This window comes from Vanacampus margaritifer, chromosome 1 (genome assembly GCF_051991255.1).
Source record: "Vanacampus margaritifer isolate UIUO_Vmar chromosome 1, RoL_Vmar_1.0, whole genome shotgun sequence".
Lineage (NCBI taxonomy): Eukaryota > Metazoa > Chordata > Actinopteri > Syngnathiformes > Syngnathidae > Vanacampus > Vanacampus margaritifer.
Genome location: NC_135432.1, coordinates 7,532,254 through 7,558,505, shown reverse-complemented (window position 1 = coordinate 7,558,505; position 26,252 = coordinate 7,532,254). Strand labels below are relative to the sequence as shown.

Below are 26,252 nucleotides of genomic sequence, written 5' to 3'. Positions count from 1 at the left end.
ACGCTTTTAGAAAAACATGCAAGAGAGGAGCACAACGTTACACTCAAGTACACAACAAACTGCAGTGCGCGCGCAAGTCCACTTGCAAGCTTTCGAAAACCGGTGCTGGTCCAAATGGCTCGCTTGCTCGCTCGCTATAGGTCTGTGCATTTCTCCTTGGAGGGGCCCCTTGCATTGAAATCAGCGGGCCGCGGCCTGATCGTGGAGGACAGCTTACTAGGCCCCTTGGATTGTTCCCAAGGAACAATGGATTCCTTTGTCGACGCGTTTCTTTTTCTCGGCGCGCACAATGCTAAAGGGTCCTTCTGGCTCTTTGCACTTACGAAATGTTTACACCTCTTTATGTGCCTCTCAAAACAAGTAGTATAGAAGAGTGTGGGAGGTTTAGAGGCGAAAACGCAGCGGAAGATGTTTTCTTTTTCTTTTTCTTTTCATCCCAAATTCTTTTGCATAAAATATCTTGCATTTAACATTCTTTTAATAGCAACGGAGCACCTGTGTTTTTGTCTGGTTAAGTCCAAATCCCCCCAAAATAATTCAATAATGTACTGTAAATAGAAAAGTGGTATAATAAGTAGATCAACACAAAGTAGGTAGTGTAAATGTTTACAAAAACAATAAATAAGTAGGCTATAATATCTACTCATAAAAACACATTACTAACAGCAACAAAGCAACAAATGTAAAGATTATATGACTCATTAGTGAAACAGCAAACTCAATTTGACTTTACAATCATTTTTTTGCACGCTGTAAAAGTTTAGCTGTCTTAACAAGGAGTAGGTTTTCTATAGCAAGCTCGATTTAAAAAAAAAAAAGTATTTATTTTTATTTATTTATTTTACAGTGTATCAAATAATGGACAAATCAAGAGAGGTAATAATAACAAAGGACAAAAAAACTGGCTGTATCATTTCTGGACGTGCAGGTGCATCAAGGTGTGTTGGGGAGGGTCTTCCGTAAGCAAGAAGCAACTTGTATGAAGACGATGAGCATGTGCATAACGAGCTGCGGGGTCGCAGCTCCTCGTGACCTCGCACCCCCCCCACACCTCCCCATGAATAGAAGCAGAAGCTGCAGATGCCCAGCTGTGCCTACTCGGGCCTTCAACTGCATTTGCCAAATCGCGATGATGTTTTCCTGCGTGGGAAACCCCCCAAAAAAGTCCACGCTTGCACCTCACATTCACATAGGTCGTCATCATCATCATCATTATATATATATATTTTTTTTATCAGTACTATTTGTATTATTATTGTTGTGGTTATATCCTCATTATTATTATTATTATTATTATTATTATTATTATTATTATTATTATTATTATTATTATTATTATTATTATTATCCATCCAGCCATTTTCTTAACGAACTGGTTGTATTATTATTATTATTATTGTTGTTGTTTTTATTGCTGTTTTTATTATTATTATTATTATCATTATTATTTTCATTATTATTATCATTATTATTTTTCTCTATATAGCTGCAAAACTTGAGTAAATCTTCCTGTACATTATTCTTCTTGTTTGTCGTTTAAAAGAAAATATATAATATATAGAGCCAGATGACTCACTGTGTGTGTGTGTGTGTGTGTGTGTGTGTGCGTGTGTGTGTGTGTGTGTGTGTGTGTGTGTGTGTGTGTGTATGTATACATATATATATGTATATATATATATATATATATACACTGTATAGGAGTTTATTTTTTCACTGGTTGCAATTGAGCATTATTATCTGATGAGAATGATAATAATAATAATAATAATAACAATAACAATAATAATAATAATAATAATAATAATAATAATAATAATAATAATAATAATAATAATAATAATAATAATAATAATAATAATAATAATCACAAGTGTTTGAATATATGTTGCAAAATGTAATATTTTTTTTCTGTGTGATTAGCTTTAACATGCTAGCTCGCTTTTGCGCGCGCACATTTTGCGCCCATTTCCGGATTTGCGTCAGCCCTCCACATTTGACATTTCAGCGCGGTCGCCAACCTGCATCTTTACATCTTTTGGTCCACATGGTGAGTAGTGGTCTCTCTTTTCCCTCGCAAGCAGCACACTTCTCAAGTCCAGGGGCCACAGCTCGCACAACTGGGGCCGACTCGCCTCTCTCTTTTGTTGGGGCCATTGTGGGGGTCTGCGTATTGGGATTGTGGGGTGGGGGGGGGGGGTGTAACGAGGGGAGCTGCGACCCCCCGATGGGGGTGCATTTGCTGTCCAAAGACCGTTAGACAGCAGCAGCGGCTGAATGAATGGGGGCCTGCGTTGCATTGTCATGCACGGGGACAACTCACCCCCCCCCCCCCCCTCCATTGAGTCGACCCAGAGGAGGCCGCAGAAGAAAAGCTGCACTCCAGCTCACCCGCTCACTCTCGACAGTCGCTTTTCCTTTACGGCCAGCTCGCAAAACGGGAGATTGTTGATTGGGCTGAAATGTCGGCGGAGAAGAGCACAAAATAAAAAAGGACCCGAGGAGCGTCAGCCTACAGGATGAGGATGACACGACGAGAATGAGAACACCAACAAAGGACTTCGGCCTAGGATGGATTTTTGTTTTGTTTTTGGGCTTCGTCGATGTGGAACCAACTAGCCTTGCGTCAAATATAAATGCAGGCAGTTGGTTTTGAGATGTAGATGTGGAAGGAGGCAGCCAATAGATATTCTTTAAAAAAAAAAAAAGAGTTAATCATTGCATGTGGCCCAGCTAGCCTGCATTTGCGATTCTATATGGCTCAAGAATGGAGAGTAAATAGCAGCTAAAGGCGCTGCAAGGTTGGTCTTTTGCGCCTCTTTGTTCGCACACCGTGGGAGGTGGACACAAGCTACAAGACAACAATCGGGGGAAAATGGAAATCGAATTCCATCTTCTTCCGGGGCACAATTTCTGTAGTCCTGTAATACGTGGAATGGACAAAAAAAGAAGAAGCTCAAATTCAAGTGAGCTAAAATACATTGAGGTGACTATAGCCTACATTCAGCATAAAGTGGGAGTTGAAAGACCCCCCACGCCCCCCAAAAACATTTTATTTAATTAGATCGATTTACTTCATTGATATATATAGTTTACAATAATGTTAAGAGTCATCCAAATACAGAACAGAATGAGCTCCAGCGTCTTTTTCATCATAACTACGTAAGCTATTTAATATTTGTATTTATTTACTATATAGTTTGACTTCACGTGACGTTCCAGTCCGCCGTCATTTCCATCACAGACGCGACGAACGTCCGTCACCTTATTTTGATGCTTTGCGACGTGTGCGCGTGGTCACATCTTCAGCTTTTATCACAAGGCCGCAACATGCGGAACGTGCACCTGCTGGTGCGGGACGTAGACCCCCTCGTGGGTGGGGGGGTGAAGGGGTGCTTGTAAGGACGGGGTCGCGTTATATTTGGACGTCCGGCGTTTCCCGAGCGGAATGTGGAGCAACGTCTTGCATGTTGCGCGTATGTGCGCGCGCGAGTCTGTGCGGAATGTCACGCCGTTTTCAAGGACGTTCTCGGGGCTGATGAGGATTTGCTTTTAATGGAGGGGAGGTGAGGAGGAGGAAGTGGAGGAAGAGGGGAGGGGGGGGGGAGGCTGGCCCAGTGTGCGTGACGTCACTTTGTGCCCATGTAATCCTTTAGCGCTGAAGCCCAATCAGCATGAGACTCGCGGTTGTCTAGGACGGGAAGAGCGGGGCGCTCTAATCCGGGAGTTGCTGGATCACACAGCCCGACGCCGGGAGGGGGACACAAGAGCAGGCAAAACGAGGGACAACATCCGTGCAGGGCCGGAGCCCCGAAATGGGTCACGATTGCATCAGAAAGGAAGCGTTCGCGTTTCGAGGAGGAGGAGAAGACACCAGCCAGCATCTTCTTCCCGCTCGAACATTTCGCTCCAAAAGCATCCTTCAGACAAGGAAGCATCTTGCACAGTGGACACGTCTCGGAACATTCGAGCCGAATTTGAATGGGACGTACAGTAATCTTCACAGCGGGACGGATGGTGACTTCGATAAGAACATCGTGGTGCTGTGCTGACAGCTCTTTATACGCTTGCTGTTTTTTTTGTTTTGTCCTTGTCCTGAATCGGAAGTAGGACAATGCTACGTTTTGCGTAAACAGGTGCAAATGTGAAGACAGATTGATTTTATTTTTGATTTTTTTTTAGGCGCAACGCGGTGTAAATGAGCTTCGGCGCCGAATGGTGGCGCAGTTCCGCCTACATAGGTTTGCGTTGAATCCAAAGTGGCGCATTCTTGCCAGTGCGGGCTATAAATCGGCTTTCGAATTTGCTTGTGAGCGCCAGATTGGAATTTCAAATCGGCTTTCAAAGATGTGCGCGTGTCACTCCAGTGTGTGCGTGTGTGTCTGCATCCTCTTTTTGGCGGGCGCGAGCTCGACGTTGGTTCGGGGCTCACGGTTTTTTTTTTGTGTTTTTTTTTTTTTGGGGGGGGGGGGGTCTTCGAAGAATTGGTTGTCACTCTGCGTGTTCACAGCGGACCTTGATTTAATGTCCAAACAATTAAGGCACGCGGTGAATGCCAAGAGAGGAATCGACATGGCTTCGTATGTTGTATGCGTCGAGGAGCACTTTGACCTCGTTCAACTTGTAGTGTGAGTGGGATTGGGGGGCTGGAGGGGGGGGGGGTGTCGGTGTATTGTCACTGCGTGCTCGGAGCGTGTTGCTTTGCCGTTCCAACGGTGCAATGCGTACATGCAGTTGTTGTTTTCAATGAGGTCACTGCGTCGCCGCTGATGTCGTCTTTCAACGTCATTTGCATCAAAAGTTGGCCCCAGGGAGGAAAAGAGGCGATTCGGCACGTCGCGATTGATTCTATTGAGGTGATGATTCTGAATTTAAAACTGATTACTGCTTCAAATCATTCACTTTTGGAGTCTGCATTATAGCCTCGAAAATAATACAGCCAACTCTTTGAATTGTTTGTGGCAAATTTCCAATGCACTAGTAAGAGCAACTATCCGCACATTGTACCTTGCGTGTGGCTCCAGGGCTGAGGCAGGCAGGCTTTGGTTGGTTCCACATGAGCTTGAAGAGATTCAAAGTGACGACTGCAGTGAAGACGCGCTGGAGTCGGTGCAGAGAAAAGCCAAGTCCTTCCGTCGCCATCTAGTGGCTACTTCCTGTCAGTGCACACAAGATGGGATTTTAGTCGACGTTTATTTGGAGGCAAAGCTTAACGAGAATGGTAAATTGGACGTGTACGATTTGACAATGTTTTGAACTTTTATACTTTCATATTGTACGCTTTTTTAAATTAAAAATGGTAATGTGTATTGCTTGGGTGGCCATTTTTTTTATTATATTAATAGTAAGCCATCAATATATTTAATCTTAAACACGGTAAGAATATATTGAAGTTTATCCGAGTATAACGTGTTTTGTTGTTTGTTTTATGTTTTGCATTTGACAAATAAAGTCTTCAGCTGCACCAAATCTTCTGTATGTTATTTGTGTATAGAAACGACACCAGCGTGTTTTTAACGATGTGAGGAAATCTTTAGGTGTGAAAACTTGGGATGAGATTTTGAAAGCAACTTTTAAAAATCCATAATTAGGCATTTGTTTAAAAAAAAAATCATCAGCAGTTAAAAAAGAAACCGTTCAGGTCATGACACCACAAGCAACACAACAGCTGTTCAGCACCACGGATAGCTCCACGCAAGGCCCACTCTTGACAACCGGAAGGGACAATCCTGAACAAAAAAACAAGATTGTATTTAAACCTAAAACTAAATCCCAGTAAGAATATCCCATCCAGCGACTATCTTATTTTCCTCCCGCAATTATTCTAATAGGTAAGAAACACCAGAATGTGTCTTGTGGTCAATGAAAACTCAACTTTTTTACTGGTCATCTTTAAAGGTGTGTTTTAAAATAATCCAAATGTATTAACAATGCATTTTTATCCAGAATTATTACCAGAAGCGACACGAGGCTCGACGAGAGACTGTGAGGTCACTTGAGGTTAAGGCTCCTTGACAACACACACAAACGATCAAGAGTTAATCATTTCTGTATTGACAGTTTATTCAGGCTTGATTTCTTCTAGCAAGAAAAAAAAGATACATCTGTTGAACTACTTCGGTTGAGAATTGTCATTTCATATTTATCGTTATTTGTGATACATCCGCTCATGGCTAATCTCACTCCTCGGCTGTTGACTGTTAATGCACTACATCAACACAAGCACCTAATGACCCCCCGACCTCCGCCCAACAAGGACAAACAAAAACAACACCCCTAACCTTTCCCACCTCTCGAATGGAGACAAGCAAAATTATGTGAAAGCCTTTCATTATGCAGTTGGGTCAAGCAACGATGACGACAGTTTTCTGTCAAGAGGTCAGTTCCAAATGGAAACCAGACTTGACAGGCAGATAAAAAATATGTTGCAGCGTCACAAGTCCACTCAGACAAGAGTTAAGTGACTCGAGCTTTTCCTCTAATCCACACTTTCAAGCCAGGGGAATTGAGAATCACGCTGTGAAAATGATACGTGCACAACTGCGTTAAATAGACATTTTCATTAGTATAATATTGCTGGCAAAAATCGTCATTTTCAGGAGGTTTGTTTAACCACTGACATTGCATAATCAAAAAGAGCAAGCCATTTCTAACACTTTAGATTGCTCAACTGTTTGTGAAAATATCATCCACAAGTATTGAATTTTGATAAAATATGAATTTTACTAAATTGTGACTCGGCGCGCTACCAGCGATATGTTCTGTGTGTCCCCACCAGTTCAAATACAGTATACAGATGAATATTGTGTAAAACTAAATTTTACATTTACAAAACTAACTAAAACAAAATATAGTTATAGTGAAAATGTCCTTTTGTTTAGTCTTTGGTAATTAATTGAATGCATGAGCCTTTGGGGTCGATTTTAAATATGATTTAAGTATATTTATTTCGCTATTAACCAAAATAAGGACGTTTGAAAGTGTGTCGCACGTAAGTGACGTCACACAGCAACAGCCAATAGAAAAGCACCTTCAACAGTCGTCACTCCTAGCTGACAATTGCGTGTTTGACTTTTGGCTCAAATGGCTCCCCTTGCCTGCCTTTTCATTTAATTCAGCTGAAACGCAGTGCTAGGTAAGAAGCGCGTTACTTTTTTCATTTTATCGTGGTATTAAATCTTACATACAAGTGATACTTTTTTTAAAAAACGAAAACTAATACTAAACTAAATAAAACTAACCCAAATTAAAAAAAACAAACTCAAAACAACATACAAACTCTAATGACATTTCCAAAACTATAATAACCCTGTTGTGGCTTAAGAATTAAGAAGACTAAAGCCTCGTTTCCACCGACGGTCTCTACACCAAAAAGCAGTACGTCTCCCACTGCCACAGCCGCGACCCAGGAGCCCCTCCTCACCTCGCCAGTGACGTCACACTAAAGTGACCGCAGCTAGCGTGCAACTGCACACACAGGCAAAATCAATGGAGAGCGCGTATGTGTCTTTTGTACCCGGTGGTTGGTTTGTGGTTGTTTATTTTAGCCACAAGACATCGAATTAATTTTGCAGCAACCAGAAGACTGCATTCAATGATGTTTAAAAAAGGTTTGCACCTCCTCAAAAGCCCAAACGTTAATCTCGTCGTCATTAATGGCAGCGGTTTTTCCGGGGTTTGCGCAGCTACACATTGATGACATGTCTCGAACCAATCATTGGCCTTCAAAATAATTATGTCACGCTTTGGAACTGCAAAAGAGTAGATACCAGAAAAAGAGAGTAGTATAGAGCCGGGTGGATTTGTTGGTGGAGATGGGGCTAAATGACAAGTAGAGTAAAGTAGATACCAGCGGTGGAAAGGAGGTTTTATATATCCGTTTTCATCAGTCTCAGGGTTCCTTTTGTTCTCTACCGCCATCTGCTGTCAACTGAAAATGACTTCAAAGTGCCCTGGGCTCGCATTGCCAACATCAAGTGACCAAACCCAGAAAAAAGGTGAGCTGTGACACCTGCAATGCGAGCCCGAGGCCGCTTTGAAATAATTTTCAGTCCACAGCAGATGCTGGTATAATACAAAATGGCAGCAACCTGAGATGGACGATAACATGGATTAATCGTAATAGATCGAAAATGTATTGTGTTCGTGTAGCAAACAAAATGATTTCACGTTCAGCCGCAAACAAAGCAACAAAAAACACAGCAACCACTTTTCATTTGTTTCTCTTTTCTTACTCGATCGTAAATCACTTACAGTTATTAGGTTATACATTTTTCGACTTTCTCCATGAATATATAGGCTCCTACGTTAAAGCTTAGCATGACAATCAACATGAGACTTGGCAAACTCAAGTTCGGAGGAGGGACGGGCAAAAACAAACAAACATGAGGATTAAGACAGAATGGTGACAAATAGAGCAAGCCCTTCCCCAATTTGGTGGATCCAAAAAAAAAAAAAAAAGCAACGACATCATGACATTTTGATTGTAAAAACTGAAAGTGGTGGTGGATGCAGCATCCAAAGAAAAAGCAACAAAGAGGGACAAAAGATGTGGAGAGAACAATTTGATGTTTTTTTGTTGTTTGTTTGTTTGTTAAAAGGGCGATCGATGGTCCTGGCTTTTGGAGGACTTTTTTTTTTTTTTTTTTTTAAAGTTCTTTCCCAGAATCCTCCTGTGAAATGTCTCGAGTCTTGTGTGATGTCACACGATCCCTGATTTCTCCAGCAGTGTCACTGTTAGCAGTTCAATTAGTGGGCAGGAAAAACAAAATACACTAGAGCTCCAGAGAACAGAAATTAAAGTTGTCAGTAGTATGCCCAAAAAAATAGAGATTTTGTAAATCTGAATGAAAAATAAATCACTGAAGTTTTTTTTATTTTATTGTTATTAATATGCTCTTCCAAGTTGCCTTCAGGATGCTCCAATCTTGTTAGCAGCTAGACCTCTACAACTTGCCAATGCTGCCCCCACGTGGACAAATAGTGGTAGGACATGGCCATTCCTGATTGTACGGAGATAAAGTGGCAGATTTATTCTGTGGGACGCAGTCAAACCCTGATGCAGCTGAGGAGATGGTGGGCGCAGGAGACAACTCGGGCGAGATGTTCAGAAAATTTTGTTTTTTTTAAACGACATTAAATTTGAAGTGGGTGGAGTTCAAGGTCATTCATAGCACACATGAAATCAACTCAAATCCCTGCACAAGAAGTGTTGCATGTGGGGTAGAAGGAACACGGGGAAAGGGAAGGACAAATTCATTGATGTCAAAAAATTCCCAGAATTGGAGAGGACAACACGAAGGGCTTGTTTGCATTTCATTTTCTTCTGTCTCTTAAATCAATTGTGTCCTAGTGTAACTTGATCAAGCCGAAAATAAACGTCCTCTATTGTTTATTCCTGTTTTGGCGCTCCTGTTGGGGGAAAAAAATGACAAAAAACAAAAACACAAAGTGACATCAGTTTCAATACAAGTCAAATACAAATCGACACTAACAGGTTGAGAGAAAAAAGTTGTCTGACCTGATCCATGCGAGAGCGGCTCTGAATCTGAGCAGGTTCAAACGTCTATGAGGAACAAAAAAGAAAAAAGAAAAAAAAAAAGGTTGTGAGCAGAAACGGGGAACCGAAATGTTAGTTTGATGATGTGCTTGTGCTCAGCAATCGCAGCGCAACATGAACAATCAGATGAATCACTTTTGCTACATGTTACAGTGCCACCCTGATTTTTTTTTTCAGTACTAGAATAAAGTGTAATTGCACATCCACTACAGGCAAATGATACAATTTATAGTCGTACCGGAGATGAGGTTTAGTGTTTTCTTCTTCTTGGGAGGGCGTAACAAAAAAAGTAAAAATACAATAAAATTGAGAGGCACTGGTATAACCGTATATGTCTTATACTGCCCCCTGGTGGCCAAGGCACACCAGAAAGAACAGCAAAACACAATTTTTTACTATATTGTTTTATTAAGTACAATATTATGGAGTGCTGTTTTTCTTCATTATAATACACAGTATTTTTGTGTTGGTTGGGGGGGGGGGGGGGTTGCACAATACTCAACTCGACTCCACCGCCCCCAGCCAATAACATCATTTAAAAGGCGTTACTGTTAAAAACAACATAATTTCCTGTCTGGCCCTGAGTGGCTCTTGCACTGGACCGGAACGTGCCACATCCAATATGGCTACCACATCTTCTTGGCGGCCAGCATGTTGAGGTGGTAGCCATATTGTATGTGGCTCAGACAGAATCCTACAGTGCATCTCTTTGAGATGACATCCTCAACTCCATGAAAATATTTTAAGATGATCACGTGGGTGTAATACTGGTTCCTCGATTAAAAAAAAACAAAAAAAAAAAACAAAGAAAAAAATATATACTGTATATTTTTTTCCTGCCTCAAGTACCCGTTAATTTGGCGTGCACCTTCGGGAAAACGGTCAAGCCAGCTGCAGCAACACTTCTGCAAGCTATGAATGACAGTGTGAAGGCCAACTTTAAAATAAACCTTTCCTTATCAAATAAAATACAGTATGGTCATCAACACCTCGGAATGCTTTTATTTTTGAAGTTGTTCCCGGCAGTGTATGGTGGCATTCTTGACTCGTCTTCCCGACTGTAGTTTATATTGTTGTCACAAACTGTTGCCAACAACGTCAACACAGCGTCATCCTGGAATCTCTAATTTTGTTTTTATTTACATTGATATAGTTTTTTTTTTATAAACATTTTGAATTATATCTTCTATATCAGTTTTTATTTTGCCTTTTTTTTTTGTGTGGCAGTTTTGGTCCTCCATACTACGGTGCCGGAGAAAAAACACACTTGGCAAGACTACCACCAATTACTACATTCGCCAAGTCGTTCTCCTTCAGATAGCTGTAGCAGAAAGATGGCGGCAAAACATGTCAGCCTCCTGTAATGTGCGGCGCTACCCATGTAATATAATTGGCTATTACTGTCTTTTTTTAAGTGTTAAGTCAGCACATGTACACACATCTCTCTAAAAAAATCTGAGCTCGCAAATCATCAGTCAAGCCAATAAAAATGTTGCAATAAATCAATAATATGTTCTATGCAGCCTCACTAGTTTAAAGACGGTATTCTGGTTAATATTGTGTTAGTTGAATATGGGTTAAGCAGCAAAATCTAGCAGTTTTTATCTTTATCAGGAGGCGGCCATTTTGCTACTTGATGTCGAGTGTAAGTGACATCACAGTTGCTCAGGTAACAACCAATCACAGTTCAGCTTCAGAAAACAGGTGAGCAGTGACTGGTCGTTACTTGAGCCGCGAGGAACTGTGATGTCCTCTTCAGTCGACAGCAAGTAGCAAAATGGCCGCCGCCTGAGATAAAAATGACTGGATTTGGCTTCATTACTCATATTCCACAAATGTAATATTAATCAGAATGTTATGTATAGACTAGTGAGGTCACATATAACATATTACTGTCAAGAAATATTTAAAGTTTGAGTTTTAAGATTAAAACTAAATTGTGAGCTTTACTCATGCTTTTAAACACCCTGCCCATTATTTCATACGCAAACGTACATCCCGAAAATGTTGGTTTGTGAGGCAAGTGCACCCACCTTGCGCACCTCCTCCTCTTCTTCCTGTCTCTTCTCGTAGTGAGAAAAGTCATCAAAGATGGAGGTGGTGTGTTTGTAGGTGGTGATGATCTTGAGCACCTGCTTGGCCTTCTCCAGCGGAACCTCCTGCGTGTCTCGCGAGTTGGTCACCGGCTTGTTGTCGTTGTTCTCCAGGCGGATGTGACGCAGCTGGCTATTCGGCACGTCCTTAACAAACAACCAGCCCACGTCAAACTTGCCCTTCCACTTGTCCTGCGCCCAAACGCCGGCGCTGGTGCCGTAGTCCACGGGAGAGCGCATCTCGGCCACGCCGCAAAAATGGCCGCTGCCGTTGACGCTGAAGAGCAGGTACACGGGGCCTTTGCCGCTCATGGCGCGGAAGGCCGAGTCCAGTCGCTTGTTGCCGTGCTCCGTGCTGCACCAGATGGAGTACTTGATGGAGCGGTGGATGTCGTCTTCGGAGTAGCTCTTGATGATGAAAACGCGCCCGTTCTTCAGGTTCCATTCAAAGTCCTTCGGGTTGTAACTGTGGTTGGCACGGAGCTTCTCCAGCACCGGGTGGGACTCGCCACCAGGTCCCTGGTTGGCACAATTTGGGGGGCCGCAGTTTGCGCTGCCTAGCATACCCATCATGCCGCTACCGTCGTGGCCGGGCCCGTAGACTTGGTTGCGGTTACGTGGGGCCACCCAACGAGTTTGGGGCTGCGGGGGCTGGGTGTGGTTTTGGTAGGGCTGATGGGGTGGCGGGTGGTGCTGGTGGTGGGGCGGTTGGTGCTGTAAGGCCATGGGCTGCATCTGAGGCTGCACCAGAGACTGCGGAGGCTGCATGGGGGCCTGATGGGGGATGGCGTGATGCAGACCGAAAGGCTGCTGTTGCTGCGCCGCCGGGGCCACTTTGGTCACGGGTCCCTTTTCCCAGGTGCCAATGTTCAGGTTGTGTTTGATGGGCGGTGGGGGCAGAGCCCCCCCGAGGTTGGCCAACCCCGGCTTCACCTTCGCTTTCAGCTGCTGCGGTTTGGCGGGCTTGCTGGCGATGGCTGCCCAGGAGGCGGGTTTGGGTGGGGGCATTCCGATGGGCGTGGCTCCGTTCCCCGCCGCCGCCACGCCGGCTCCGCCGATCACCGAGCCCACGGCCTTGACCGCCGACGCCTGGCCGACGACGTCCCCCCCGATCTTCAAACCCACCATGCCCTGCTCCAGGCTGTTCATACCGGGGGCTTTGTTGAGGGTGTCACTGTGAAAGCCCGTCTGCCCGTCGGGCACGAGCGTGCCCCCGAGAGAGCTGGGCGGGTAGCTGTAGCTGCCGCCGTAGGCTGAACTTTGAGTCTGCTGGCCCTGGGAGCCGCTCGTCCCCCAGGCGGAGAAGGCGGGGTTTTCGGGGAAAAAATTAAACCTGTGAGGGTAAATGCTGCTTCCCAGGCCGCCCGGCTGGCCGAACACCGTGTCCGGCATGAAATGATGGTCGCCATTGCTCAAGGGTCCGTAGGGGGTGAGGTAAGGAATTGGAGGGTCCCCGCCTGTGGACCAGGGAGCCTCGCTGAGCGGGTACGGAAAGCCGATGGAGGGAGCGTAGTAACTGGACAGGTAAGGATCGGTGATGGACTGGTAGCTGTTGTTCTTGATGCGCGACGTGAGCAGAGAAGCAACATTAGCACATAACATCATGTCATATTGGTTTTAATCTTACGAAATAGGATTTACCTGAGTTGATTGACCTGTGAGGTATGGCTCAAAGTCGTTGTCATGGACTGTCTCCTTCTGATGCAGTGAACCATTTTGCACTACCGACAAATACATCAAAACATTTTTTAAGGACACAAACCTTGGACAAACAAAAAAATTAATCAGTTAAGCAATCAGTCGATAAAAATGCCCATCTCGGCAGTCTGCCGCGCACGTCGTCATAGCAACAAATGAAGGGATTTTGCCCTGGAGAGACAAACCTTCCAGCTAGCTTAGCGACAGCTACAAGACGCTGGTATGAGACAAAGAGGGTGGATTTACCGGACCAAAACGCACAAAAAGAAAAAAAAGAAAAACCTTTCATAAGTAGGAATATTTTTGGTTCTATTTTCCAAATGTTTTGTAGTAGCACAGGCTTCGACCTCCACAAAAAAGTCAACCAAATGAAATGAAGAGCAATGAAGACTTGACGAATGCTGGTTTTCGTCAGGGTTCGCTCAAGGTTGCAAAAGTGTGAAAATATGTTTTTGCCAGACATTTCCAAACAGTTTTTTTTCTTGTTGCCATCAAATTTAAAACATAAAGAAAAAGTTGTGATTATTTGTTTGTCCGGAAATCCCCCCCCCCCCCCCCCCCACACACACACTTATTATTATTATTATAGAAAACACAATGAATGTTTATCCTTGTTATTTTTATGAAGATTTTGTTAGGTTGGATTTTTATCTCCCTTGTCTCCGCCCCCAAATTCAAGCCAATTATACATGGATTTTTCCTATTCACAGACCAACCCAGTCCAGTATTTATTTTAAAACGAAAATCAACTTTAAGATAAATAAATAAATAAAATCGGTTGGGCTGTACTCATTTATGTTGAAGACTGTTTCCGGCTCTAAAATGAAGACAATGCAGTCGTAGCTCACCTTTAGAAGCTTGTCCCTTTGATCGCTGGATTCACGTGTGAAGAAGAGGAAGGGGACGTGGCGGGTGGGGAAAAAGCAGAAAAGATATGTTAACATACTGTGAGATCGTACCCTTTTAATCAAAGAGCGATTCCCAACCAACGGGTCGTTGCTCATGAGTGTGCAGTAACAGATCACCAGGTGTGCTGGCAGGAAATGATGCAATAAAAACTTCCTATGCCAGCGATGTATAATGACAGGCAGAACAATTAAATATTCTTATGCTAGAGAGCAAATGCAAAATGCAATTACCCTGCAGTGTGTATCCACCTGTTGACGTTCATACAACTTTGCGTCCTGATAAACAAACGGGCTCAGATTTCCAGTCAATTCATGAGTAAACTGAGACAAGATCCTCATTATTTCAGTATGTTCAGTATGACAATATGGTACAATTTTTTTTATTTTATTCTATCGTTTGTTTCTTGTATTGTAATATTATGACTATGTATAATTCTAATTCATCTCGTAAAATTTTGATTTTTCATGTAATTCTACAACAACTGCTGTCTTGTTTTTTAATGTAATATTATGAGTTAATTGTCTTGGAAATTATTAGATTGCTTTTGTTTCTGTACAAATGAATTGATTCCTGTCAAATTCTTGATTTTTTGTTTAAAAAATTTGACTTGATTCCTGTCAAATTATTATTATTTTCTGACAGTATTTCGACTTTATTGTAATGTTTTTTTCCACACTATGGCGACTTTATTGCTGTTTGATTTTAATTTATTTATTATTTAATATACAGCATATTTCGCCTTGGATTTTTTCTGGTAATATTTCAATTTTATTGCAGTGTCGTGATGTTTTCCACATAGTATCACAACTCTGTCATATACCTGTAATTTGATTTCGTCACCGTATGACTATGATTTCATGAACAAATCGAAGTTTTGCTTGTAAAATTGAGACTTTACTCTCGCAAAATGACGTATTTTTTCTTGTCGGAAAAAAAAAAAATCTAACTTCAGGGATACAACTGCTATGTCGTTTTTTGATTAATATTTAGGCCTACTCAGCTTCTGCATTTCAATGTTGGTCGTACTCCGAGAGCCAAATCTGTCTTTGGGGTATTAAAAGTTTTTGAGTGTCACTGTGCAACATCATGACAGAAACGCTGCGATTCAGCAGTGTTTTACTGGTTAGCTTTAGCATTTGGGGAAGCCGCTGGTCTCGGCGTTAGTGGTGTGTCGGGACATTTTTTCCCCCTCTCTCTCTCTTTAGCACGGAACCGCGCAGGTATGATTCGCCAGAACGTGTCGAGCGACACGATTTCTCCTGGACTCAAGTTGCGTGAACGCTTCCAAGTTGCTGGCGATGTCGAGCGCCTCCGAGGAGCAGACAGCCCCCGTAGGTCGCTCGCTAAAGTTAGCAGGCGGCTAGCTCGCCAGCTCTCCACAGGCGAGGCGATTTGGCGTGTCCTACCTGAGGGTCAATGCTTGTGGCAGACATAATTCATGAAGCAAGTCCCTGGATTTTCTCAGAGCCCGGCCCCGCTGACTGGATTTCAAGCTCCGGGATGTGTGAAGCGAGTTGGCAGCTGCCAGGCTGGAGTTGCCCACTTGTGCTGCCTGTTAGCAGTGTGGCTAGCGAGCAGTGCTAGTAGCTCAGCTGTGCTGCTCCCTTTCCGCTGTGCGTCTTCCCTCAACTTGCACGTTTCCTCCTCGCAAAAAGAAAAGAAAAGAAAAAAGAAGTCCTTCGTGGAGTTTTCAAGTTATGGCAATGAGTCACAGCGGGGATATCCTGGCGCAGCGATGTCTTTCCTCGTCGTTTTTTTTACTTTGACGATTTGATTCCAGGGAGCGAGCGAGCGAGAGAGAGCCCCCTTGTGTTACGTTAAAGCCCAGTACAGTACGAGACTTCCCCAATGGCTGCTCCACACACTCGGGCCGCCGACACGGTTGCACTTCCCCTCGTACGCGCTGGGGGCGAAAGTTTTTTTCTTTTCTTTTTTTCTTCCAAATACAAACAAAAACAGGGACAATCCCATTACAATAATTTTGCAAATTCACATAACGAGTACAATCAAACAAACAACAATACAGGACATTACCATTTCAAATAAAGGACAGAAAGGGCAATGGAAAAAAAAATAAAAATCACAAGTAGAGTATTTCAATAAATGACGCCAGTCTTGCTGCATTCCTGGCATTAATAAGTAACAGCGAATTATTGTAAGATTTTAATTCCTTTTCCCAATGAGCAATATTTGTTTTTGTTCTAAAGAAACGACATTTGTGTATATATTGTTTACCTAGTAAAATAATATTGTTTATGCAAAAAAAAAAAACAGGCGGCAGCAGTGATACTTCACGTTCTACTGTACATTCCAGTTTAATGTTCAAACAAAATCAAAATAAAATTGGATAATAAATAAACGCGTCATGAAATATGTAATTATTTAAATACTTATTTTTATTTCCATATTTAATTATTTCACTATCTAATGTTGTCTTGTGAGCCTTGTTTTATACTTAATCAGTTTTAAATCTTTATTGTCAGTGACATGTAAAGCAGTATTTATACAGTAGTGTACATTTGATCATGTTTTTAATATGTAAATTAACATTTCAGATGTAATTTTTTCCTTGTGGAACGTAGTGCCGCCTTTTCACCATAACCATAACGTTTGATTCATTTTATTTCATCTTTAAGAACAGTTTTTAAAAAAACAACTTTTATTTATATGCATTTTAAATGCAACTTTATTACTTTATTATGGACACAATAGGTCTATAATAGACATTGCAAAAATGCATACAAAGCATGGAATACAAAAGGGGGTTATGTCTTAAAAATGTCAAAAGCAATAGCAAAATTACTTTTTATTTGCAAAACATTTTAGTAGAAGTATTACTTAGGTACATATTTATTTCTTGTAATAATACAACCCTCCCTTCCCCTAAAAATATTTCCATAATATTTTAATATACTGTATTCCTGTATATTTGTAATTTGAAGTTTTTTTGTGTACTTCTTTTTTGGAAAATGTGTCTTTTGTTGTTGTTAAGCATTACAACTGATGCCTTGTTCTCACTAAACATTTGGGCCTTTTGTATTTTAATGTTGGTCAAAGTGGTAATTTCTCAGCAAAGTATTTTTTTTGGGGTGGTCCAAAACTTTGACAACCACCACTTAAGAAAAGTATATTTTTTAAACAGTTTGGCATGATCGTTAGAGGTGGAGCAACATGGCCTGTTTGGTCAGTCACTCAGTGAGCCGCCAATGAGAAATCATTCCAGCATTGTGTGCCCCCCCCTCCACCCCCCACCCCTTTCCAGAACGAAGGCCACCATCCAGGCCCCCACACAACATCGTATGTCAACTGCTGTCTTTCACTTGCTTTGAGCGTGCGCTCCACTATGGACGGCAGAAGGGATGCGGGGCACAGCACAAACACGGACAGGAATCCCCACCATGACCGATGACGGAAGCAACATGCTCTACATCCTGGAGGAGCCTCAGATGCGGCGGGAAGGCGAGAGGCTTCGAACCTTTCGCAGCTGGCCGCCGGACGCTCCCGTCACGTGCGGGGATCTGGCCAAGGCGGGATTCTTCTTTTTAGGTCCAGGAGATAAAGTCCAGTGCTTCTGCTGCGGCGGCGTTCTAAGATGTTGGGTGCGAGGAGACAGCCCGGCCGCCGAGCACAAGCGCCACTTCCCCGCTTGCAGCTTCATCCTGGGCCGCGCCGTGGGAAACGTTCCGCTGCTGAGCGGATCGCCCGACTCGGTGGACGGGCAGCTGCTGAGCCAACTCCAGAGGTTGACGATGGACGACCAGGGCGCGGCGGGACAGGCGGTCTACCCCGAGATGGAGGCGGAGGATTCCCGGCTCGCCACTTTCCACAACTGGCCCACGGAGGCCTCAGTCCAGCCGGATGTTCTCGCCAGAGCTGGATTTTTCTACACAGGTGAGCTTTTCCTACTATATTCCACCCCGAGCAACATTTGCATATCCGCATCATGGGTCCGATATTTAGCTTTGACTGAGTCAGTGCTCGAGTGACCTCTCATTGTGAGAGTTGATAATTGTCCTGCTGAGTCATGATGTTGTGAAGAGAACATCCTGGACTGAGCTGGGGCGGCGAAAGCAGCAGCGACGCTGCGACCCGACGACGCTGCGACGCTGCACTCAGACCTCCAACAAGACCAAACAATCCTGATTTGGACTCGCAAACGTATCAGGGGTCACCAACTGTAGGACGCTAATGCTTCACAAAGCTTAACTTCCTTCAGCTGGAGCTGCATAAAAATATTGCAATTTTATAACTTGTTGACAAAAACAACTGACTTAATGATAAGATGGCACAAAATCAATCAATCGGGTTAATCAAGCGGACTCTGTATTGGTCCGTTGTGGTGGTGAAGGAGCTGAGCCGAAAGGCAAAGCTCTCGATTTACCGGTCGATCTTACTTTCCTGCCCTCACCTGTGGTCACCAGCTGTGGGTCGTGACCGAAAGAACAAGATCCCGGATACAAGCGGCCGAAATGAGAGAGAAACCAGTTGAGGTGGCTCGGGCATCTGGTTCGGATACTTCCTGGACGCCTCCCTGGAGAGGTGTTCCGGGCATGTCCCACCGTTGGGAGGCCCCGGGGACGACCCAGGATAGCTGGAGAGACTATGTCTTTCGGCTGGCCTGGGAACGCCTTGGGATCCCGTCAGAGGAGCTGGCTGAAGTGGCTAGGGAGAAGGAAGTCTGGACTTCCCTGCTAAAGCTGCTGCCCCTGCGACCCGACCCCGGATAAGCAGTAGATGATGGATGGATGGGTTAATCAAGTCCTCCTCAAATAGGGTGGCTGGGCCCCCCTGGTGGGGAAGTGGGGGGGCGTACTGGCTGGGAACATGTTTTTTTCTCTCAAACTAGAATAAAGTGTAATTACGCACCCACTACAGTAGGTGGCAGCGGTGCTCTCATTGTCAAAGAAGAAGAGAAGAGTACGGGGATAGATGCCACGGACTTCCGACTTCCGGGTTTTACACATCAGCGCCGCCGCGTTCCAACACTCGCACCCCCACCCCTGCGCCCCACAACCGCGCGCTCCCGCTCATAGGCGGGAGGGCGTCACGGTTATCTGCTAGATAGATACTGTAGATAGATGTATAGATAGTCATTAAATGAGGATGACGATGTGTGACATCAACTGCAAAATGAACTTTTATCCCAGTCACAAGTTTAGCCGTGTACATGTTGTGTATGATGTTTAAATAGTGAATTGTTGGGAGGAAGATTTGTTTGGAAGGTGTAACTCACATTATGGTTGTAGGCTAGCGGGCTAGCTAGCAAGAAGTTACAGCGCCTAGCATGCCGCTGGACTCTCAGCTCAAACTTTCGCTCCGAGTAAGTTCCAGTGAATACCGGTCGCCATTTCCTCCTCCCGTCCGTGAAGCTTTTTCAAACTGCCCGCGTGTGGAGGACACGACTAGTCAGTTTGTTCGTTCCCACCTCCCCGAGCTTTCGCTCTCTCTAAATTTGCCTGGCATATCATTCCAAATCCGCAAAAAAAAAGCACACAAAAAAGCCTACTCATGCTGTAGTTTAGGGCAGTATAAGACATGTCTTCCATCTAGTAGTGAAGGGCGAATTAAAACTATAGTTGACCCCTTCATATTTGCAGTTCCATCACCACCAACATGAACAGCGCTCCCAATAAAGGCACACACAAACAAGGGCAGGACAGTATAAAATCATGTAAATAAAATCGATTTTGGGACATTTAAAATCGATTCTGAATTGTACTAAAAGAGAATTGCGATTCTTATCAGAATCGATTTTTAGCACACCCCTAATATATATATATATATATATATATATATATACATCTCTCTCTCTCTCTTCGTAGGAATTGTAATCCCCAAAGTAAACCCCGTTTTTTTATAAATGTACCTGTAATCTGATTACATGTTTTTTCCTGTAACTGTAAGGGAATACAGTTAATTTTTTTGGGGTAATCTGATTACGTAACAGTATTCCGTTACTCCCCAAGCCTACCTGCATCTCACGTGCATATATTTTAGATGAAGCTTTAAAACACATCTAAATAATAAAGTACGATCACTTCCGCAACACGCCGCGGAAATTCTTGGCATGCTGCTGTGTGCCACTAGAGGGAGCCCATGTATAACTTTTGCCTAAACTTCATACTGGTCAAACTGTGTTTAGTCGCTCAAATCTGCTGACACCGCGGCGTCTCTGCTGTCAGGTCACGGCGACAACGTCAAGTGCTTCTACTGTGACGGGGGGCTGAGGAATTGGGAGCCAGGAGACGACCCCTGGCAGGAACACGCTAAGTGGTTTCCACGGTAACGACACAGGCCGCTACGATGACTTCATCGACAAAATGCGGAAATGCATTTTGTGCATTCACAGCAAGTAAAAGAGGATTGTTTGTGTTCTTTTACAGTTGTGAATTTTTAATCCAATCAAGAGGACAGGAATATATAAGCAACATCCAGGATGCCCATTTCCATTTGGGTGGCACTGTGGTGAGGTTTTTACTTTCTTTTATTTTGAAATCTCGACCCATTTGGAATGATGTGCTCATTATCATCATTATCAATCACTTGGCACCGTGACTGAATAGTGATTAGTGGTTAAACCTATTTAAATCCCCAGGGTGGCTCACAGACGTCCACGGGCAGAGAAATTGGCTCCAGAAATGGTAGGAAATGCATTCCAGAGCCATATTTGCTGTTTTTCTTTTTTTACATGTCAATCATCAACTGTTTTTTGCTTCCACGAAAGGAAGAAACTGGGGCTGCACAGCAAGTTGTAACCAGGAGAGAGAAAATATCCAATCGAATGATTTGTTGATTTAATTATTTGGATCAGAGCCCGGTGCCACTTTAAAACTGTAAAAAAAAAAAAACGTTGTTTATTGAATTGACTTGAGTTGTTTGCAAAACGAAGGATGCAATGTAAAGCAAATGCTTTTCAAAAGAGACACGAGAAAGAGACACGAAAAGTCACATACGTGCGGTTCCCAAGACGTTATCACAAATTTGATCACTCAAAATATATAAAAAGGATTAAAGCAGTGTTAATTTTCACAATAATTTTTTATTTAGTTTTAGTTATTCGCTACTAAAATTAATAAAGTTTTAGTCATAATTTAGTCATCTGATTGTATTTTAGTTTTAATCCAATTTTAGTCTTTCAAAGTTTTCCTTCAGCACATATTTCAACTTTTACAGAAAATGATAACACACCTATATTGTAACTGTAGTTTAACACACAAGACACATTTAACACAATGGTGTCTTTATTAAACATAGCTTCAATGAAACATTTTGAACTGACAATAATATGCTGTCTTAAAATTTAGTTTTCAACTAAATAAAAAAAAAAGAGCGCATAATTACCTGAGATTAATTTTATAGCTCATTCACTGCCATTGACGGCTATAGACGTCAAAAATTCATTTGAACTATTTCTATTAGTTTCACATTTCTTCCACTTTTGTTAACAAGAGTATGAAAACGTAGGGAAAAAAAAAAATAATAAAATAAATAAAATAAAAAAATTTAATCGCCTGATGCCCCAAATTAAAAAAAGAAGAAAAGATTATTAAATATTATGGGGGTTCAGGCAATTAAAATTTGTAATCGTAATTAATCGCATGACTTCAATAGTTAACTCACGATTAATCAAAAATTTTATATCTGTTCAAATGCACAGTAAAAAAATCTCGGTTTTCATACTCTTGTTAACAAAAGTGGAAAAAAAAATGAAACTAATGGAAATAGTTAAAATGACTTTTTTACGTCTATAGCCGTCAATGGCAGTGAATGAGTTGATGAGTGGTTCTTTTCTCCCACCCACATTTCATTCCTTTTTCTGATTGGATTTTGTGTTGTTTTCGTTTTCATTTTAGTCACTGGCCAAATTGTCAGTCAATTTAGTTGTCGTCATCATTTGAATGAATCCATACTCGCATATGGGGGCCGCCATTTTGTCTTTTCACCCTCATGAGAGGACGAATTCATGAGAATGTGTCGAATATTCACCAATTCCTGCAGCTTTTTTTTTTTATATTGCTCCCCTTAAAGGGGAAGTTAGGTAAAACAAAATAAAAACAATTCTCCAAAAATATATTCAGATAAACACGGCATTCTGATTAAGGTTGCGCTTGTTGAATATGAGTTAAGCAGCAAAATCCAGCCTTTTTTCGGATGGCCACATACAACACATTATTGTAAAATAATAATAATAATAATAATAAAATATTTCCCCTATAAAAAGTAGTTCACCGATCACCTGATTTGGATGTAAACCTGCCTGTTTTGCGTCACCTCCCAGACGTGGTCAGCGGTTTGGCAGCGTCGTCGGTCATGCTCTCGCCAGTGGTGCAGACGGTGCTCCAGATGGGATTTGAAGCCAGCCTGGTGGAGAGTCTGGTCCAGACCAAGTTCCTTTTGACAGGCCAACACTACTCGCACGTGTCCAGCTTGGTCAGTGATGTGCTGCAAGCCGAAGAGGAGGACAGGCTGAGAAGGCCGCAGAGCAGAGGTAACGTTTGGGAGGCCAAAATAGGGATTACGGTACCGATAACTGGGGCCATACACATTAGGGAAATTAGCCAATTTCTTTTCATTGGTCCAAAAAGCAATATTTACAATATTTACTAAAGTGGTTCTGAAATGCTTTACACACGTGTATGGCACACCCCCGCAAAATTGGCTTGAGTCTCCAAGTACATATTAAAGGACCAAAATTAAAATACAGCAGCGTAGAAAGTAGGGGTGTGCCAAAAAATCGATTCTCATAAGAATCGTGATTCTCATTTAGTACGATTCAGAATCGATTTTAAATGGCCCAAAATCGATTTTATTTAAATTATTTCATACCGTCTTCCCTTAGTTTGTGTGTGCCTTTATTGGGAGCGCTGTTCAAGTTGTACTCAATCTGGCCACTTAGGGGCAGTGTGGTTCCACGCGGTCTGATACACTGTTAAGTTGTAGCCACATTAGAGAGTAGAAGTAAAAAGTTACGATCAAGTTATTCCAATAAAAGTTTTTTTTTTTTTTTTTTTTGCAGTGTGGATCCGTTAAAAGTGCCGCGAGTAGCGTGCTAATTAGCATTAGCGAGTCAGACTGGAGTAGATCATTACGATTCCTTGAACATCTATAAATTGAAGCAAAAATCATTATCAATCAAATCATTTTGAATGAAAAAATGATTCTTAATCGAAAATCGATTCTGAATCGATCGCACACCCAAAAATCGAATCGTGAGACATTTAAAGATTCTTACCCCTAGTAGAAAGCCTAAATATTGATCAAAATCAAGAAATTAGGAGTACAAAGCGAAAGTTATATTTTAACAAACAAGAAGATACAATTAAAATAATTAAGTCAAAATAAAAATAAAAAAAAAACGTCAAAATTTACATTAAAGATTATGAAGGGGAAAAAATAATGTGAGACTAAAGATGCAATAATACAAGAAATATGGAAACATTTTAAGATGAGAAAAAAAACTCTCAAGACGATTAAGTCATAATATAAGAAAAAACTCAATATGATGTCACATTGAGATTAGTTTATGGGAATAAAGTAAAAAAACGAATTATTCAAGAATCAAATTGTAACTATTTACGTCAAAAACACATTTTCAAATAGATGAAGTGGTGGGTTGCTAACATGAAAAAACTAACTTAATTCGTCTAGTACCAACATTAAAGATGAGGCAGATGTTTTATTCCTAAATAGCATGTTTATTATTACTGTAAGTCATTTCAATTAAAATGTATTGACATAGAAGTAAAATTAAAATTGTACTTAAGTAAATGTTTGAGAGACAAACAACTTAAATTACCCTTTGGGATTCAGCACTGCTGACTACAGATGCCTGAAGTGTTGGTTGGTGGCTTGCGTGAACCAGAACCGAGAGAGTTTGGCCAACTCGGTTTCAGCAGCGTGACGAATAGGCGTCCATATGTCATGTGACCAGCAGTTGACCAATCACATCGTAACCAATCACACCGTGATTGGTCAACTGCTGGTCACATGACATATGGAAGCCATCTTGTTACCATGGAGCGAACGAGGGGTTAGCATTGTTTTGTTAGCAACATGTTCTGTTCTCCCCGTGATAACTCCCACAGTCCCTCGGTTGTCTGTCGGTGTGAAAGGGTATGTCTCTGAATGGGTCAGTCCCGTGATCAATAGGTCAGCAATCAGGATTCCAGTGTGAAAAATTGAAACTCCAGCCTCTGTTGACTCTCAACAATATGAACGGGCTAGATAGATAGAATGAGTTTGATTGGAAGTGGATGAAAGCACAATTTAGAGTGACCTCTAGTGGGAAAGTTGATGTATTACAGCCAGTGCTGCAACAAATTTGGATCCTTTCACAAAAACGAATCTCTTGCACAAAGGGCGTTATTGTTGGGTTTTAAGTTTTCACATTTTAGAAATGTAGCATGTGGCTGATGTTGATCTCAATTATAGGACGGAAACCTGTTCTAAATGTACTTTTGTAGTAGATGACTGCTCATTTTCTATAGCGTCATTCTGGCCGCGGGTGAGCTTAAACTGCCCCCTAGCGGCCAAACCACTTCACTCGTTGAGTCGTTATTATATTAATCTGTTTTTATAAAGTATATTATCATTCAGAGCTATATTTGCTTATTAACTCATTCCCTGCCATTGACATAAACCTCCCAAAATTAATTTTAACTATTTTTATTAGTTTCACATTTTTTTCCACTTTTCTTAAGAGTATGAAAACATAAAAACAAATTGTACATTTAGAACAGATATAAAATTTGTGATTAATTGTGAGTTAACTATTGAAGTCATGCGATCAATTACAATGAAAAAATGTATCTAATTTAATCGAATTTTTTAATTAGGGGCGTCAGGCGATTACATTTTTTAATTGTAATTAATCTCATGACAACTAGTTAGCTAAAGATTAATCACAAATTTTATATCTGTTCTAAATGTACTTTTTTTTTATGTTTGCATACTCTTGACGACAAAAGTGGGGGGAAAAAAGTGGGGGAAAAAAAGTGAAATTTGCTTATTAACTCATTCACTGCCATTGACATAAACCTCAAAAAATTAATTTGAACTATTTTTATTAGTTTCACATTTTTTTCCACTTTTGTTAAGAGTATGAAAACATAAAAACAAATTGTACATTTAGAACAGATATAAAATTTGTGATTAATTGTGAGTTAACTATTGAAGTCATGCGATCAATTACAATAATTTTTTTAATCAATTTTTTTTAATTAGGGGCATCAGGCGATTAAAATTTTTAATTGTAATTAATCTCATGACAACTAGTTAACTAAAGATTATTCACAAATTTTATCTGTTCTAAATGTCCAATTTAAAAAAAAATGTTTTCATACTCTTGTTGACAAAAGTGGGGAAAAAAACGTGAAACTAATAAATATAGTTCAAATGATTTTTTGACGTCTATAGCCGTCGATGGCAGTGAATGAGTTAAAAACATTTTTTTTTTAGGGGCTGAAAATTTTTATTCTTCAACGAACCCTAACAAGCATGTTTCTGACTTCATGATATCAGAGCCAGACGGGAGGCGAAGATCTGACAGTGGGGACGTGAGGACGCTATCACCACTTCGAGACAAAGGTCACAAACGTCTTCCATGCAACGCAACTTCAACCATCTTTTATTCAATTTTTATTATTATTATTTTTGGAAAGTGACGTTCTTACACTCTGTCCAGTTTCAACAGCGCGGGAGCCCAGTCCCGAAGAGCTCCTGAGGCAGTTGCAGGAGGAGCGAACATGCAAGGTGTGCATGGACAAGCTGGTGTCCATCGTCTTCATCCCGTGCGGTCACCTGGTGGTGTGCGGCGACTGCGCCGCCAGCCTGCGCCACTGCCCCATCTGCAGAGCCGTCATCAGAGGCAGCGTCCGGGCCTTCATGTCCTGAGATGACCGCGGGCGGCGCTTTTTCCCGCTCGCTTTCCCGCTCGTTTGCTGCTTTATGTCAGCAGTGAACTGAAATCTACAATAAACATTTGAAGCTGCTCAGAA

General features: G+C 41.9%; 2 protein-coding genes across 2 annotated transcripts; one reads left to right on the top strand and one right to left on the bottom strand.

Annotated features, from left to right (window-relative positions):
• Positions 1-7,112: 7,112 nt before the first annotated feature.
• birc7 (baculoviral IAP repeat containing 7) lies at positions 7,113-26,252 on the top strand. Its single transcript, XM_077570022.1, has 8 exons — positions 7,113-7,132; positions 17,519-18,147; positions 20,439-20,538; positions 20,640-20,721; positions 20,852-20,897; positions 22,535-22,744; positions 25,777-25,842; positions 25,940-26,252. Exons 2-8 carry the CDS (start codon positions 17,616-17,618, stop codon positions 26,146-26,148), a joined length of 1,245 nt encoding a protein of 414 aa, XP_077426148.1. The 5' UTR covers positions 7,113-7,132; positions 17,519-17,615; the 3' UTR covers positions 26,149-26,252.
• On the bottom strand, positions 8,204-17,485 carry LOC144054743 (YTH domain-containing family protein 1-like). The gene is made up of 6 exons (XM_077570012.1): positions 15,663-17,485; positions 14,196-14,220; positions 13,291-13,370; positions 11,590-13,206; positions 9,518-9,562; positions 8,204-9,408 (listed from the first exon to the last, which is right to left on the bottom strand). The coding sequence occupies exons 1-6, from the start codon at positions 15,687-15,689 to the stop codon at positions 9,382-9,384; spliced, it is 1,821 nt and encodes a 606-aa protein (XP_077426138.1). The 5' UTR covers positions 15,690-17,485; the 3' UTR covers positions 8,204-9,381.

What these genes read in the sequence shown, in the direction of transcription:
- birc7 (XM_077570022.1), top strand. Translation starts at nt 17,616, where the DNA reads ATGCGGGGCACAGCACAAACACGGACAGGAATCCCCACCATGACCGAT. An exon ending in AGCTGGATTTTTCTACACAG is followed by an intron (nt 18,148 to 20,438) that starts GTGAGCTTTTCC and finishes CTCTGCTGTCAG; the next exon opens with GTCACGGCGACAACGTCAAG. An exon ending in ATCACCACTTCGAGACAAAG is followed by an intron (nt 25,843 to 25,939) that starts GTCACAAACGTC and finishes CACTCTGTCCAG; the next exon opens with TTTCAACAGCGCGGGAGCCC.
- LOC144054743 (XM_077570012.1), bottom strand. Translation starts at nt 15,689, where the DNA reads ATGTCTGCCACAAGCATTGACCCTCAG. An exon ending in CCACAAGCATTGACCCTCAG is followed by an intron (nt 14,221 to 15,662) that starts GTAGGACACGCC and finishes ACGTGAATCCAG; the next exon opens with CGATCAAAGGGACAAGCTTC. An exon ending in AAGAGGAGGAGGTGCGCAAG is followed by an intron (nt 9,563 to 11,589) that starts GTGGGTGCACTT and finishes TGTTCCTCATAG; the next exon opens with ACGTTTGAACCTGCTCAGAT.